Source organism: Copidosoma floridanum, unplaced genomic scaffold, assembly GCF_036245765.1.
Source record: "Copidosoma floridanum isolate Cflo_tuat_1 unplaced genomic scaffold, Cflo_Japanese_pri ptg000001l, whole genome shotgun sequence".
In the NCBI taxonomy this organism is placed as follows: Eukaryota; Metazoa; Arthropoda; class Insecta; order Hymenoptera; family Encyrtidae; genus Copidosoma; species Copidosoma floridanum.
In genome coordinates this window covers 7,068,194-7,084,778 of record NW_028321878.1, presented here as the reverse complement: position 1 = coordinate 7,084,778, position 16,585 = coordinate 7,068,194, and the positions used below count along the sequence as shown (strand labels likewise).

Here is a 16,585-nt window from a genome sequence, read left to right as displayed (position 1 = left end):
GATAAATTATTATTCATACAAAAGTATTAATATTCTTTTAGGAGGTCGATTTTCAGGCAAAAGATTATTTGTAAACTTGCCGTAAACAGCACAGCCAATGTCAACTTTTTAATTTCTATCTACACAACTAGTTGCGGCTGGTTTTAGCGTTTCAGATTTCTAAACTAAAAAGTGGCCCTAAAATTCTGAAGGAAAGCTTTAGATATTTTAGGCCCTAGAGCCATGTTGTCAATTATAAACCAGCCGCAACTAATTTCATAAATACAAAATAAAAAGTTAACGTTGTTTGCACTGTTTGCGTCAAGTTTACAATTCATCTATTACCCAAAAGTGTAAATATAAGGGAGGTCGATATTGGTGTAAAACATCCACTGCAAACTTGCCGCAAGTAGCACAAACATCGTTAATTATTTATTTTGTATCTATTTCAAGAGTTGCGGCTGGTTTATAAGTGATTAAACGGCTGCAGGGCTAAGCTGCCTAAAGCTCTCCATCAGAATTTCAGAAGCAATTTTTGGCCAAAAAAATCACTACCGCTAGATGGCGCTGATCCAAATGATTATTACTACTTGTAGTAGAGCCATTTGATCAATTATAAACCAGCCGCAACTGATTTTGTAAATACAAAATAAAAAGTAAACATTGTTTGTGCTGTTTGCGGCAAGTTTACAATGCATTTTTTACACGAATATTGACTTCCTATATATTTATACTTTCGGGTAAAAGATAAATTGTAAACTTGCCGCCAATAGTGCGAACAATGTTCACTTTTTATTTTGTATTAATCAAATTAGTTGCGGCTGGTTTATAAATGATTAAATGGATCTAGTATAAGTATAGTAATAATCATTTGGATCAGCGCCATCTAGCGGTAGTGATTTTTTTGGCCAAAAATTGCTTCTGAAATTCTGAAAGAGAGCTTTAGGCAGCTTAGCCCTAGAGCCATTTAATTACTTATAAACCAGCCGCAACTAAATTCATAAATATAAAATAAAAAGTTAACGTTGTTTGTGCTGTTTGCGGCAAGTTTACAATTTATCTATTACCCGAAAGTGTAAATATAAGGGAGGTCGATATTGGTGTAAAACATACACTGCAAACTTGCCGCAAGTAGCACAAACAATGTTAACTTTTTATTTTGTATCTATTTCAAGAGTTGCGGCTGGTTTATAAGTGACTAAATGGCTCTAGGGCTAAGCTGCCTTAAGCTCTCCTTCAGAATTTCAGAAGCAATTTTTGGCCAAAAAAATCACTACCGCTAGATGGCGCTGATCCAAATGATTATTACTACTTGTAGTAGAGCCATTTGATCAATTATAAACCAGCCGCAACTGATTTTGTAAATACAAAATAAAAAGTTAACATTGTTTGTGCTGTTTGCGGCAAGTTTACAATGCATTTTTTACACGAATATTGACTTCCTATATATTTATACTTTCGGGTAAAAGATAAATTGTAAACTTGCCGCCAATAGTGCGAACAATGGTTCACTTTTTATTTTGTATTAATCAAATTAGTTGCGGCTGGTTTATAAGTGATTAAACGGCTGCAGGGCTAAGCTGCCTAAAGCTCTCCATCAGAATTTCAGAAGCAATTTTTGGCCAAAAAAATCACTACCGCTAGATGGCGCTGATCCAAATGATTATTACTACTTGTAGTAGAGCCATTTGATCAATTATAAACCAGCCGCAATTGATTTTGTAAATACAAAATAAAAAGTTACCATTGTTTGTGCTGTTTGCGGCAAGTTTACAATGCATTTTTTACACGAATATTGACTTTCTATATATTTATACTTTCGGGTGAAAGATAAATTGTAAACTTGCCGCCAATAGTGCGAACAATGTTCACTTTTTATTTTGTATTAATCAAATTAGTTGCGGCTGGTTTATAAATGATTAAATGGATCTAGTATAAGTATAGTAATAATCATTTGGATCAGCGCCATCTAGCGGTAGTGATTTTTTTGGCCAAAAATTGCTTCTGAAATTCTGAAAGAGAGCTTTAGGCAGCTTAGCCCTAGAGCCATTTAATTACTTATAAACCAGCCGCAACTAAATTCATAAATATAAAATAAAAAGCTAACCTTGTTTGTGCTGTTTGCGGCAAGTTTACAATTCATCTATTACCCGAAAGTGTAAATATAAGGGAGGTCGATATTGGTGTAAAACATACACTGCAAACTTGCCGCAAGTAGCACAAACAATGTTAACTTTTTATTTTGTATCTATTTCAAGAGTTGCGGCTGGTTTATAAGTGATTAAACGGCTCTAGGGCTAAGCTGCCTAAAGCTCTCTTTCAGAATTTCAGAAGCAATTTTTGGCCAAAAAAATCACTACCGCTAGATGGCGCTGATCCAAATGATTATTACTATACTTATACTAGATCCATTTAATTATTTATAAACCAGCCGCAACTAATTTGATAAATACAAAATAAAAAGTGAACATTGTTTGCACTATTAGCGGCAAGTTTACAATTTATCTTTTACCCGAAAAAATAAATATATAGGAAGTTAATATTCGTGTAAAAAATGCATTGTAAACTTGCCGCAAACAGCACAAACAATGTTAACTTTTTATTTTATATTTATGAATTTAGTTGCGGCTGGTTTATAAGTAATTAAATGGCTCTAGGGCTAAGCTGCCTAAAGCTCTCTTTCAGAATTTCAGAAGCAATTTTTGGCCAAAAAAATCACTACCGCTAGATGGCGCTGATCCAAATGATTAATACTATACTTATACTAGATCCATTTAATCATTTATAAACCAGCCGCAACTAATTTGATAAATACAAAATAAAAAGTGAACATTGTTTGCACTATTAGCGGCAAGTTTACAATTTATCTTTTACCCGAAAAAATAAATATATAGGAAGTTAATATTCGTGTAAAAAATGCATTGTAAACTTGCCGCAAACAGCACAAACAATGTTAACTTTTTATTTTATATTTATGAATTTAGTTGCGGCTGGTTTATAAGTAATTAAATGGCTCTAGGGCTAAGCTGCCTAAAGCTCTCTTTCAGAATTTCAGAAGCAATTTTTGGCCAAAAAAATCACTACCGCTAGATGGCGCTGATCCAAATGATTAATACTATACTTATACTAGATCCATTTAATCATTTATAAACCAGCCGCAACTAATTTGATTAATACAAAATAAAAAGTGAACATTGTTCGCACTATTGGCGGCAAGTTTACAATTTATCTTTTACCCGAAAGTATAAATATATAGGAAGTCAATATTCGTGTAAAAAATGCATTGTAAACTTGCCGCAAACAGCACAAACAATGTTAACTTTTTATTTTGTATTTACAAAATCAGTTGCGGCTGGTTTATAATTGATCAAATGGCTCTACTACAAGTAGTAATAATCATTTGGATCAGCGCCATCTAGCGGTAGTGATTTTTTTGGCCAAAAATTGCTTCTGAAATTCTGATGGAGAGCTTTAGGCAGCTTAGCCCTGCAGCCGTTTAATCACTTATAAACCAGCCGCAACTCTTGAAATAGATACAAAATAAATAATTAACGATGTTTGTGCTACTTGCGGCAAGTTTGCAGTGGATGTTTTACACCAATATCGACCTCCCTTATATTTACACTTTTGGGTAATAGATGAATTGTAAACTTGACGCAAACAGTGCAAACAACGTTAACTTTTTATTTTGTATTTATGAAATTAGTTGCGGCTGGTTTATAATTGACAACATGGCTCTAGGGCCTAAAATATCTAAAGCTTTCCTTCAGAATTTTAGGGCCACTTTTTAGTTTAGAAATCTGAAACGCTAAAACCAGCCGCAACTAGTTGTGTAGATAGAAAATAAAAAGTTGACATTGGCTGTGCTGTTTACGGCAAGTTTACAAATAATCTTTTGCCTGACAATCGACCTCCTAAAAGAATATTAATACTTTTGTATGAATAATAATTTATCAATTGCATTGTAAAATTACGTGTGAAATGAAGAGTTAAAAGTAAAGTTTGAAATTATGTCATTGTTTACTGTCATTGAACATTTCGCATGTGTGCAATAAATTGATACAGGATTATACAGATACCTATTATTTTGCTGGGTGAGAAAGACGGATATTTGGTTTTGTTAGCATATTCCAGCGGTAATAATGCATATTTGGAATCTATGTTATATATTTATACAGCTTAAAATGTTTAAATATTAATCATGTGTGCCTATATTTACCAACTTATTTGTATAAATTGAACTTTATACAAAAACTCATGATACAATCATTGATTGTCTCAATCATTATTCTAAACGTTAGTGAAAAAGGCGGTTAAGGACGTATACTTAGCCTGCGGACTATGGGTGTATTCCGCAAATGCTGCCAGCAGTTAAGTTACGTAGGTCGTGGTAACGCCGCATGGTCGGGTAGCGCTAGCGTCAACCTGTACTAACTGTCGGTGGGTTCCGCATGTCAACAAACTCCGAAATATCAGATGGCATGGGAGCGAAAACAGTAAAAAATATCAAAGTTTGTTGACATGCGGAACCCACCGACAGTTAGTACAGGTTGACGCTAGCGCTACCCGACCATGCGGCGTTACCACGACCTACGTAACTTAACTGCTGGCAGCATTTGCGGAATACACCCATAGTATACTTGCTCTTTTTCGTGACATTTTCCGACATTCTATCGTCTGCTTTGCTTTGTTTACAATCAGAAAATGTCACGAAAAAGAGTTATAGTAGACCGACGTCGTCTGCTTTACTGCTGGTGAGATTGCGGATCACATCACCAGTAAATCGACAGTAGCGCTCCCAACCACGCAACGTTGTCACGTCGTACATATGTAACTGCTGGCGGCGATTGCGGATTACACCCATTATAAACTGCACCGCATCATCCCAACTCAGTGAATTTAATCCCTGTGGACTCTCTGGACCTCTGATGGAGTCTGGACTGGACAGGCAGGGGGCAGCAAGGGGGTAGAGCTCAGAGCTGTCTTGCGGCAGTCTCCGTGACTCCAGTTTCTGTACCGCGTCGTTATAGGTACTCGTCGTGTGCTTTTTGTGTGTGGGTGGTAGTGCGGTGTGCGGTTTTGACGTTCACTGAACGAAGATGTCTTCGAAAAGGTATTTAAATAATTTACCCTGATCCTCGCCGTGTTTATAATCACCTTACCTCACCGATTATACTTGGAAGCTGGAAAATTCAGTTCATGTCTAGGCATTTTGTTGTGAGGGCACTTGAGTTCCGGGGCACTTGACTTGCGTCTACCCCTGGAGCCCCGATTACTGGAGTGTGTTTACTTGTAACAAAAAAAAAAAAAAAAAAAAAAAAAAAACAAGCCAGTTTAAATGATTTTTATTTTTCCTCCATTGTCATCGCAGTACGAAAACAGTCTCACCTAGCTCGAAATAATTTTAGAGACACAGCAGCGAGATATAAACCTATTTTTTATTAATAGGCATCTCGTTCTCGAGCTAAAACCAAGCTACCTCATTTTTCGACGAATCTCCTGTCTATTGTTTATGTCCTAGTTAACCGGCAAGTTTAATCAGTTTATTGGCAGTAACATTGCTGGCTTGTTAGGCTAATTTAAAACCACATGATTAATTCATAAAGAGTACACAAAGCTGTGGCAAGTTCCAAAGCTTGACGTGCATTGTGACAGTGCTGCAGACTGTGTAAAAATAGCTGTCCAAAAATTAAAACATTTTATAACTACCATGTAATGAGTTCTTTGACCATCAGACACGTAAATTCTGAAAATGAATCTTCCCATGTTCATACGTTGTTCACTATTAAATTAAATTTTTATTACATTTATAACATCAAAACTTAGATCTATCTATTCAAAATTTTCAGTGAACTCAAAAAGTTGTCAGAAGAAAGCTTAACCAGACAGCCAGAAGAAGTGTTTGATATAATTTGTAAATTAGGAGAAGGGTGAGTGTTTACATATATTCAAATAATTAAATTTCAAGTTGAGGAGTACCTTAGCTTATGCAGTATAAATATTTCAATTTTAAGTAAATAAGAACTGGATACAAGAAATAATTAATTCTGTCTTTAAATTTTAGATCTTATGGATCTGTATATAAGGCATTGCACAAAGAAAGTGGACAGGTGCTTGCAATCAAGCAAGTACCTGTTGACACTGATCTTCAGGAAATCATAAAAGAAATATCTATTATGCAACAATGTGATTCTCCATATGTAGTCAAATATTATGGAAGTTATTTTAAAAATACCGATCTATGGGTAAATTTATTCACCAAGTTTTTCAATAACATATCCTAAACTAGTGTTTTACTGGTACAACATTATTTATTAATTAAATTAAATTAAATTTATTTTTAATCCAGATTGTTATGGAGTACTGTGGTGCTGGTTCTGTTAGTGACATCATGAGGTTAAGAAAGAAAACATTACAAGAAGACGAAATCGCAACAATTTTATGTGATACCTTAAAGGGCTTAGAATATCTACACTTGAGAAGAAAAATCCACAGGGATATCAAAGCAGGAAATATCCTATTAAATAATGAAGGACATGCTAAGTTGGCAGACTTTGGTGTTGCTGGTCAATTGACGGTAACTTGAATGATTATTTTTATTCCCTTTAATATAATGTTATTGAAAGTGTCCACATAGATTTCACTGGTATTTGTTAATCATCTTCTTACTCTTTAGGACACAATGGCAAAGCGAAACACTGTCATTGGTACTCCATTCTGGATGGCTCCAGAGGTAATTCAAGAAATTGGATACGATTGCGTGGCAGATATTTGGTCTCTGGGCATTACAGCTCTTGAAATGGCGGAGGGAAAACCACCTTATGGAGATATACATCCTATGAGAGCGATTTTCATGATCCCTACAAAGCCACCACCCAGCTTTAGAGAGCCAGACCAGTGGAGTCCAGAGTTTATTGATTTCGTTAGCGTGTGCCTTGTTAAAAACCCTGAAGAGAGAGCAACTGCTAGTGAATTATTAAATCATGAATTCATTGGTATGTTTTGAAAAAAAAAGAAAAAAATTAATCCATGTTTAAAGAAGTGTGATCGTATGTTATAAGGTTTTTTTTTTCCTTAGGCAATGCTAAACAGCCAAATATTCTTAGTCTTATGATCGCAGAAGCACACGAAATCAGAGAAAAACAAAGTGCCAATCGTGCGCATGTGATAAATAACGTAGCAATCAAGGGGCAAAATAATGCTGAGGACTCGGTAATACTACTAAGTGCTCTTTTTAAATGGTAATAAGTACAAAAAATGTTTAACAAATGTTCAAATTTATTTAGGATGAAGACGATTGCACTGGAACTATGAAACCCTTACCAGAAGATCAAGGAACTTTAGTCCCAGAACGTGACCTTCCAGACACAGGAACTCTCACGTCAGCAATGCTAGATTTAGGAACAATGGTTATAAATAGTGATACTGATACGGAGGCAACAATGAAAAGTGTGCTAAAGTTTTATCTTACATATTTATTTTGAAATATAGTTTACATCTTATGTAATTCCTGGTGCTTGTAGGACATAACACTGGATCGGTTGAATCTGGAAAAAAATATCGGCCATTATTCCTTGACCATTTTGACAAGAAAGAATCGCCAGAAGTTGAAAAAGTGGGTGTAAAATATATTAAATCCAATATGTTAAGCATCCCATTGATTTTTTATTTTATGTATCAGGGAAATGGCCAAATCCACTTGATACAGACTAATCCTGAGGTGGATAACAAACCAGAAGGGCATCAGCAGCAGCAGCAACAACACCAACAAAATCAATTGGAATCCCAAAGGTTTCAAAACCATCTTCAGATGCAACTTAATCAAATTTCACATCCAGTGCCAGAGCAGCCCCATAACAACATATCAAAGATGCAAAATGTGTTCAATGAACGTGAATTTGATTTTGTATGGGCTTTTATTACCTTTATAGTTCATTGATCATTAAATAGAAACTTATGAGAGATTGAAATTATTTACAGCTGAAGTTCCTGTCGTTTGAGGAGTTGCAGCAGAGAATGGAAAATTTGGACGTCGAATTGGAAAAAGAAATTAACGAATTGAAAAAAAGGTACCAAACAAAGAGACAACCGATACTTGATGCTATGGATACAAAGCGAAAGCGTCAACAAAACTTTTAACAGTTAGGTACTTTTTTAACAATACGTAAAATGCGTGTGATAAATTGAAGGATGTACAGATGTATAAATATGAATAGATGTTCTATAATCGTGCCCTCGTGATCTCGTAAGTAACTACTTAAGTCTTTGACTTAAAATTTTCATCTTACGAAATCAGAATTTCGTTGTGAGAGGTAAAAAATCTTTACCAGCCAATAGCCTCAGATCGACCAGCGTAAATTATTTTGCAATAACGATTCGAAATATGGGAGAACTACGATAATACTTAATTTTTTTTACTTGAATGTAGTTATTGTTAAATATACTATAAATACAATACTTTTTCCAAAAAAAAAAAAAAAAAAAAAAAAACTAGAACCGTTTAGCGGACTAAAAAGTTAAGTATGTGATGCATTAGCTGCGCATGTAAATAATACAACTAGACTGCTAATTTTGCACTGAAAGCAAATTTTTACAATATTTATAGCGTAAAAGAGATGAAGGAATAAAATACTAATGTATAAAGTAAAGAAACGTAATATCTGTGAAAATTTAGGAAACTAAATTTCATGCGTTTTATCAAAACTTTGATAATGTTTATATAATGATTGTTAGGTTCTTGTAAAATAAATGCCTTTTATGGCAACAATTGAGATAAATTTCCTTTTCAACACATTTCAATTATGACACCCGCATTGTATTGTCATCGTGAATAAATATAATAAATCGTGTTTGTGTAAAAATCGCGATTACACTCACATCGAGTTCATAAGTAATAAAATAACAAAGTGCTCATGATACGATGCCAACTTTGGCTGGATTGGTCATTTTAAAATTAAGCATTTATTTCAAATTGAGGTACGTTGTAAAATTTGTACGTATTCGTAAAACCAACTAGTACAGTCTTACAATAATTTAGACGCTTTTCAAGAAACTTTTAAATAAAAGAAAACATGCTTTTTAGCTTTCGACAAATAATTAAAAAGAATTTTTACCATCAAAACTATAAATTTTAGTGATTTTTCTCGTAATGTATTCAAATAATGAGAAAAATTATACCCAAAATTTATTATTTATAAACTAATGGTACAAAAATACATCTTACAATTATACATTTTATTGCTTACAAATTTTAGCTTTTAGTAAAATTATCAAGTTTGATAATACTTTTTTTTTAAATAAAATACATTTTTTTGTCCTCTGTCAAAAAATATATGACATTAGAAGGGCAAACGTCACATCTTTTTACAAAGTAATACAGTATTTAATGTTTTTCTGTTTACTGTATCAATCAATTTTACAATACTGATCATATTCGAAACAACCAACCTCGATTTAAATGAAATAAAATTCTGGAACAATAAATACATAAATCACTTCCTATGCTGCCATAAGTAAAGTACAGATACAGTGGTATTACGCACTTAACACAAATGTTTTCTTCATTTGTTTCTGTATTTTCTGCAATTGTGGAAACGTCTAATACATGCATTTCGATAATCTTTTTTCAAAGATAGACATTTTAGATACAAAGCCAACAGCGTATAAAAAAAATTTTACAATGACTTATTCTGAAAGTAAAAACCGTAGATATTTTTTAGCGTTAGTCTTCCTAATTATGCAATTGTATTCGAAAGAGGAAAAATTGTCTTAAATTAATCATGTATTCGTTAAAAAGGGACGAATTTAACGCATACATTGATGCATACGTAAATATTTGTCACCACAGCTGAGACAGGTGTAGAATTAAATTCTAATCAAGAGCTTTTGAAATCATTGTTAAAAAATATATATATCGTGCATTTTTCAAGAGAAAAAATCACAATCATAGATTCATTATCATTAGTTGTAATTTTAGTGAATCAAAGAAATAAATGAAATTATCCATTTTTTAAATTATCAGTAAAGTCTTGTTATAAGTTACATAAAATTAATCGTTAATATTTACGCCATTGTAATAGCGATGAACATGAAATGTGTACCCATGTAAAAGCAACAAAGCTGTAGAAAAAACTAAAAACTATAAATTCATTTGAAAAAAAAAAAAAAAAAAACAGTCACAAACATCATAATGATGAAAATAGCTAACATATTTTTGATATAGAAATTAATAAGAAACCATGCGCCTTCTCGACCTATACCAAGGTTTTGATACTGAAACCCATTACAAAAAATAATTAAAATAAAAACTAATTATTTACCATTACTTTCACAAAAGTTTTACCATTTTGCTTTCATACACAAGAAAATGAGCATTAACTAATTATAGACTGTTGTAATAATTTTTTGATTTAAGAAATTAAAAAAAAAAAAGATAATATAAAGTGCATTTCAAAAATTTAGTGTATTTTTTTAAACACCTCTTCGTCACCACCACAGAAGAATGAACTGTTAGAAAAATAATAGACAGGTATGTTTTACTAATAAAAACATATAAATTTATTGATCTCTCACTCGTACAGGCGGCTGTTTAAAATTACATATAATAAAATTTATACTTTACATAACACACTTATTTCATTTGTTGTAATCACATAATTGTGCGCTACAATACAATCAAACAAGAGATTCTTAAATTCGTCAAACTTTGAAGTGTCAATTGCTCTTTTTCCCCTCTAAACAAGTGAGTTATAATATTATCACATTTTGATAAACAATTTCTGACAAAACTGCCATGATATGTACGTCTAAATTGTTTCCTTGATACATTATTTTTCAAGGTATAATTTTCGATAGTGTTGGAAACAATCCAAGCCCCGTGATTTGACAAATGTATTAATTTTCGTACCTAGCATGTTGTGTTTTTTATTATTTTTTTTTTATTTAAAATGCGGATGCATTATCCAGAGTAAAAAAAAATTGTATAATATTGAAGCAACATAACCGAGAATTAATACACTTCTACATTATCTTTAACACTTTTAAATATTAATTTCAAACGTGACATTTACAATAGTAACATTTAACAGCTGCTTAAAACAACATACCAATTTTTGAGTACTCGCAATCAAAAAGTATAAAATATCTGTATTCTCAATTTTATCGTCATTCCCAGGCACTGTTATGTACAAACCGCATTATCTAAAAATATATATTTATATCCCGTACATATAATTTTATAACAGACAAATGTTTGGCCACTGCTTATTTCATATTAGTTAACTTTAACACATCATTGCAATAATTCCATTGTGCAGCCCTTAGTGTGTACATAAATTAAAAATACTTTTATCCTTATGAAAAAATATTTTACAATTACGTTTTGTAAAATTCTTCACAAAATCATCTATGTTACTACACTTACGAGTGTATTCTTACACATAGACTTTTACATGCATACTTCAAGTTGAAATTAGGAATTTTGTTTTCAGATAAGTACTTGTCTAAAAATTTATCTTTTGAAAGTTCTTATGTCAAATAAATATCATTAGCAATGTTTATAAAAATATACGTATAAAACGTAACATGGCAAGACATACAATTGATTAAAGTCTTTTACAAGTCATCATCACCTATCATACAGAAAGCATTATTTTCTAGCAAATCTCCGTCAGCGTTAGATTGTCTATCCCGACTTAGGACAGGTGATTTGACTGGAGTAGTTTTATTTATTTTAACAGCAGAAAATCTTTCGGTAATTTTTTTGAATATTGGCTCTGTTTTAGTACGATTATTAAGATCATTTTCCTGCAAAAAGTAAAAGTTGAAAATAAAAAACTTGGAAAATACTCATAATTAAAATTTAAAAAGTACCTTAGTAGTTTTATCGAAAACTTCTGGTGTGACATCTCCTGCAATAGTTCGAGTGTTTCCATCTCTCGTCATATATGCCCACGTCTTTCCCGTTGACTCTTGACGTTTAACGCCGCCAATATTTTTTAAAAGTAGTTCATCAATCATTGACTGTAAACACACACTCATCAGTATAGCTTGATTTGACGATATAGTAATCCACTGTAATTGATCTTTCGACATTAAATATTCAAACGAAAGCTCCAAACTGCAATCGTTATTTTCTCCAGCTTTATCATTCCCCTGCAGCATTAAGAAATAAATCAATTTATTATTATGTATTGTTGGTTTGAAGTTGTTTTTAATTTTATTTTATTTAGTAATACCTCATGAAGAGTAATGATACGCCAGCAACGCATTCTTATCACTTTAAATGCAATTTCTTCTGGATGGCCATTCAAAAGTATAGCTCGTACATTAAGTTCATTTTTTCCTATGGTCACCAAAACTTTAGAACCTGGTTGAGGATAATCACAAACACAAGGTGCAAATTGTATGTGTCCATAGTATTTGAGCGACTGGACTATTTCTAAATACTAAAACGTTCATTAATAATTAATTTTTAAAAATTTAAAAAGTAAAAAATCTTTTAATACTTTTTCTTTGCTGCCACGAGATTTCAAACTTTCTAGACGGCACTTTATATCTTCTGTAGTGAGTATCCACCCTCTTTCTACTTCTGAAAGAGCTTGAGCATACAACAATTTCAAAGCCATTGGGTCGTGAAGTAAATTTTTGTCATATTCTGTGTCCCAGTACCATTTTCCAATAACTATTCTAGTTCCAATTTTTCGCATATTACTTAACGTGATGATAGGTGATTCAAAATCTTGGAGCTTTCGTAATACTATTGAATATAATGGAAAAAATTGTAAATCCTCAAAAATCACACAGAAATTGATAGTAAATTAATATTTACCAATAAAGTTTTCTTTGTCTTGGTAAACAACAAATAAGGAAAAATACAAGTACAAATTATCACCTAATCCAATTTGCTTACAAGATTTCTGTAAATATAATATAATGATGATAAAATTAAAAGATAAAAGCTCACTTAAATGGAAAAATTATGAGAAAAATATTTTACAAAAACTTATTTACCTTCAATAATTGTCCAGAATTTTCAGTCACGGAGACATCGAAATTGATTTTTGTTCCATCCATAAGAAATACATCTATATTTTCATTTATAATAGGACATCCTGCACTCTCTATCTGAGCACACAGTAAAAAACTATACAATAGTTCAGTATTATTTACATTAGTATTTTGACCAATCGTCTGGATGAATTTGTCAAGGCATGATTTTCTCTCTTCCTGTTGAGTTACAGTTAAAGGAAAAAGTTTTTTCTTAGGAAACTCTGGTAGAGGTGTGTCTGAATCTTTCAAGAGCTGTTCGTAAAGATTATAAAACTGCTTATATCGAACAGTGCAATGGTATAGACCATTTATGTGAACATTGTAACCCTGTAAAAATTACAATTTTTAATGAATACAATCTTTACAACGTTTTCCTCTAAAACTTAAAACATTAAAAAATAATAACAATCAGTTTATACAAATAAATAAAAATCGAATGTCCAAGTACTCACTACATATGCACTGCCAGCATCGTCAACTAGATCCTGGGTGTCAGGCACAGAAAAATGCATGTTTGCAGCTTAAGAACGTTTTGTATCTACTGCATGAAGCAACTATACTTTCCTACAAGTTAAAAGTAAAGCATGAAAGTACGGGACAGACGAGCTAACTTGATTTAAATCCAAGCCAACAGCACAAATCTCTTACCTTTCTTAATAGCTTTCGTGTATTATTGTATATAATAGTCCTACGGAATGTAATCTGTGTACAGTACATAGGTCATAATAGACGAATAGACCGGCCCAGAGAGCGAGATGGATATAAACAATAGCGGCTGTGAGTCAAAAGAAAAAAAGTCACGGGCACCTTAATAGGTATCATCTAGTTGATGAGTACCTAACGTCGTAAATAACACTTCACAGGAAAAACATGCATATGGTACACTTTTGTAAACTGTCATTATAGTGACTTGTATTTACATACTCACTAGAACTGTTGATCGAGTTCCTTATTACAGCTGCAATATGTACAAAGCCACGATTTTTACCACTAACTCAATTGTGATCGATATCCACTCAAACTGTTTATGATACTTTTTGAATCACTATACTTGTAATACTGGTATTGGAGACAAACAACAAAAAGGAGCACACGTACCGGAAGTAAGTAGGTAGTACCTACTTTATACTGTTTAGGAAGTATAGAAAACGAATACGCCTCCTCTCACAAATCTCTGAGGCTCTCATGCAGTCCTACTTATCTCCTATATCCCATGCTCGATGAAAGCTGTAGAGAAAAGTGAGACTTACATATGTAGTATAGTGTATGTACATGTAAAAGCGTACACTATCATGCCATAGCCGTTCTGTTTACTGTTGCAATGGATCAAAGTATAGAAGTTGTGAACTCTGATGGCTATAATATGACAATCAACTATAATACAATATCACGAATCACGAAATGAAAGTTTGACAGCTGAAGCAAACATTAATCTCACTGTTTTCTTTTGACTTGTGTGACACCATTGACATTATAATACTCATGATACCCTAACACTCGTATGTTAGGATATACAACATGAGTGATTTGAGACTGTTTATTGACAATATAATTCTTACTCATATAGATGATCCTATCCTACTGACAACTGTATAATATACACATTAATAAACTGGACGTCAAACATAACCCTACTTAGTTTGCGAATCGGAGTACTGCCGTAGTTTAATTTTTGGAGCTGATACCTGACTTTTGAATGATTTAAATTTTTGATGCTTTACTCTTTACATTTTACAAACACATGCATAAGCATATACCAAATATGTGCTAGCTAATATGTTTACAAAACATCTAAAAAAGATGAGCAGAAGTTTGTTGTTAACGCCGATGCGCGCTAAGTATGGCTATATATACATGGCTGCTGCTGCTTTAACGCTCTGTTTACAGTCGAGTAGTAAGTCATAATAAATAATAATTGTTGTAACTTTTACGGATAAGTATTGTTTTATTTTTCATTCATTTGAATCACAATATATATATTTGCAATAAGTATATACGCACTCAATAAATTTTGCGAAGTTACAAATCGTTCACTTTTGTCATCGACTATCTTGCCGGCTCCGATACGCTTCAGCCGGTGTAGATAGGTTTAAATAAGTAGGTACATCTACGTTTTTAAAATTATTGATATTAAATTATGTATTATGTACATAAAATATTTGAATGCTTATTGATTTTCCTCCTCGAGATCTCTTCGTTCGAAAAAAGTTCGTTTTTTTCGTTCGAATATCCACCACGATTCGAACCTTTCGAAACATCGAACGCTTGTTTGTTGCAGTACGCATCGTCTTGAGATCGGATCACTTTCATCATAAAGAAACATCTAAAATCCCAAACAAGTTTTTCTATCGGGAAGTAACAAAAAAATGTCATTCTCTGAGGAAGAGAAGAATCTGATACTCTGCATCAGCGCATCCGGCATTTCCGCGACGGACGAGAAAAAGTGGCAAGAGCTAGGTGAGATGATGGGCCGCGACTGGATGGAAGTTCGGGATGCCTATCAGCTGCTCGAGTTCAATAATGACGCGATGGACGTCGTCGCCAACGGTATGGATAAGCTGCAGCCCAAGAGTGCCGAGAAGAAGACACAAGAGATCATCAACAATGGCAAGAAGACTGACGATCATTTTGGCAAGGATCTCGAAAATGGAGCTATCAAGGTATATTATAACCAGACTTTGTTTTTTTGATGTATGCTCACAGTATGGGTGTTTATTGGAGAAAATTTTCAATTTTATATTTGATGTGTGTGCTTAATTGCTGCATATATAACAGACCTAAATGAGAAGAACATATATATTATTATATAGTAGCTATGAGTAAATTTGGAGTTACTATATACAATTTTAAAAAACTTTCGTGATATCTATGTTACTGATCTTTGTCATGTACCTTTACTCCATGCAGACTAATTAATCTTTCAGGCTGCAGAAGAAGTGATGAATACAGAGAATCTTGAGTACATCGATGACATACAAGAATATGTCCAGATCGATGGGTACGCATCTTACAAATATCATATCTTTGTTTCAATTGTTTGCAGTACAGCATCAGCAGTCAAATGTTTTTACTATATTTTTATTTCAGAGAAACGTTTCAATTGAATGATTTCAACCAGTTTTTATACAGCGACACAGACGTATTGGCTAATATTAATTGTGATGATCAAGCTGTAACGACAGTAAGTAAAAAACGATCAAACAACGAAGAACTTGATGCAAAATTGATAGAGACAATGATAAATCAGTCCGAAGAAGAATTAGAGTTTAAAAGGCAGGAACATGAAAAAAAAATGAAAATTTATGCTATGCATTTACAACATGGCAAAGAGCAACACGAAGAAAAAATGAAAATTCTACGTAGCAAGCTGAGAGTAGTGCAAGAAAAAATATACCACATTGACTATGCCTTGAGCAATAAAAACCTGCACAAAAGATACAGAAGCGGGCCTATTTAGAATGAGTTGTAATCTGATTATTGTGAAAATCAACAAAAATTATACATATGAGCAATCTGACTTAAACTGTGAAAAAAAAATCTTTATATGTGTTGGAAG

General features: G+C 32.8%; 3 protein-coding genes across 8 annotated transcripts; 2 read left to right on the top strand and 1 right to left on the bottom strand.

The window, feature by feature from the left end:
* The first annotated feature begins 4,784 nt into the window (after window positions 1-4,784).
* On the top strand, window positions 4,785-10,362 carry hpo (serine/threonine-protein kinase hippo). Of its 2 annotated transcripts, none has more exons than XM_014358954.2 (10): window positions 4,785-5,092; window positions 5,829-5,909; window positions 6,044-6,224; window positions 6,329-6,556; window positions 6,656-6,974; window positions 7,058-7,191; window positions 7,266-7,428; window positions 7,503-7,594; window positions 7,661-7,885; window positions 7,960-10,362. In XM_014358954.2, the coding sequence occupies exons 1-10, from the start codon at window positions 5,079-5,081 to the stop codon at window positions 8,116-8,118; spliced, it is 1,596 nt and encodes a 531-aa protein (XP_014214440.2). In that variant the 5' UTR covers window positions 4,785-5,078; the 3' UTR covers window positions 8,119-10,362. The 2 variants fall into 2 exon arrangements, with proteins under 2 accessions (XP_014214440.2, XP_089448090.1); XM_089591964.1 differs by having other exon boundaries at window positions 7,661-7,899; window positions 7,953-10,362.
* A 189-nt stretch (window positions 10,363-10,551) lies between these two features.
* Snx17 (sorting nexin 17) lies at window positions 10,552-14,846 on the bottom strand. Of its 3 annotated transcripts, none has more exons than XM_089591996.1 (9): window positions 13,954-14,846; window positions 13,678-13,804; window positions 13,482-13,593; window positions 12,991-13,356; window positions 12,809-12,896; window positions 12,486-12,736; window positions 12,216-12,425; window positions 11,851-12,132; window positions 10,552-11,784 (listed from the first exon to the last, which is right to left on the bottom strand). In XM_089591996.1, exons 3-9 carry the CDS (start codon window positions 13,539-13,541, stop codon window positions 11,593-11,595), a joined length of 1,449 nt encoding a protein of 482 aa, XP_089448122.1. In that variant the 5' UTR covers window positions 13,542-13,593; window positions 13,678-13,804; window positions 13,954-14,846; the 3' UTR covers window positions 10,552-11,592. The 3 variants fall into 3 exon arrangements, with proteins under 3 accessions (XP_089448122.1, XP_014214443.2, XP_089448126.1); XM_014358957.2 differs by having other exon boundaries at window positions 13,678-13,884; window positions 13,958-14,846; XM_089592000.1 differs by having other exon boundaries at window positions 13,958-14,846.
* Window positions 13,958-16,579, top strand: LOC149376005 (uncharacterized). Of its 3 annotated transcripts, none has more exons than XM_089592009.1 (4): window positions 13,958-14,132; window positions 15,308-15,689; window positions 15,954-16,027; window positions 16,117-16,579. In XM_089592009.1, exons 2-4 carry the CDS (start codon window positions 15,396-15,398, stop codon window positions 16,484-16,486), a joined length of 738 nt encoding a protein of 245 aa, XP_089448135.1. In that variant the 5' UTR covers window positions 13,958-14,132; window positions 15,308-15,395; the 3' UTR covers window positions 16,487-16,579. The 3 variants fall into 3 exon arrangements, with proteins under 3 accessions (XP_089448135.1, XP_089448138.1, XP_089448142.1); XM_089592012.1 differs by lacking the exon at window positions 13,958-14,132 and adding an exon at window positions 14,816-14,923; XM_089592016.1 differs by lacking the exon at window positions 13,958-14,132 and adding an exon at window positions 15,086-15,126.
* The last annotated feature ends 6 nt before the right edge of the window (window positions 16,580-16,585 follow it).

Excerpts from the sequence above, each read along its gene's own strand:
- hpo (XM_089591964.1), top strand. Across the intron at positions 6,225-6,328 it reads TTAAAAATACCGATCTATGG|ATTGTTATGGAGTACTGTGG; the intron begins GTAAATTTATTC and ends TTTTTAATCCAG. Across the intron at positions 7,595-7,660 it reads AATCGCCAGAAGTTGAAAAA|GGAAATGGCCAAATCCACTT; the intron begins GTGGGTGTAAAA and ends TTTATGTATCAG.
- Snx17 (XM_089591996.1), bottom strand. The coding sequence starts at position 13,541 with ATGCATTTTTCTGTGCCTGACACCCAGGATCTAGTTGACGATGCTGGC. Across the intron at positions 12,897-12,990 it reads ATTCTGGACAATTATTGAAG|AAATCTTGTAAGCAAATTGG; the intron begins GTAAATAAGTTT and ends TTATATTTACAG. Across the intron at positions 12,133-12,215 it reads GTATCATTACTCTTCATGAG|GGGAATGATAAAGCTGGAGA; the intron begins GTATTACTAAAT and ends TTAATGCTGCAG.
- LOC149376005 (XM_089592009.1), top strand. The coding sequence starts at position 15,396 with ATGTCATTCTCTGAGGAAGAGAAGAATCTGATACTCTGCATCAGCGCA. Across the intron at positions 15,690-15,953 it reads TCGAAAATGGAGCTATCAAG|GCTGCAGAAGAAGTGATGAA; the intron begins GTATATTATAAC and ends TTAATCTTTCAG. Across the intron at positions 16,028-16,116 it reads GAATATGTCCAGATCGATGG|AGAAACGTTTCAATTGAATG; the intron begins GTACGCATCTTA and ends TTTTTATTTCAG.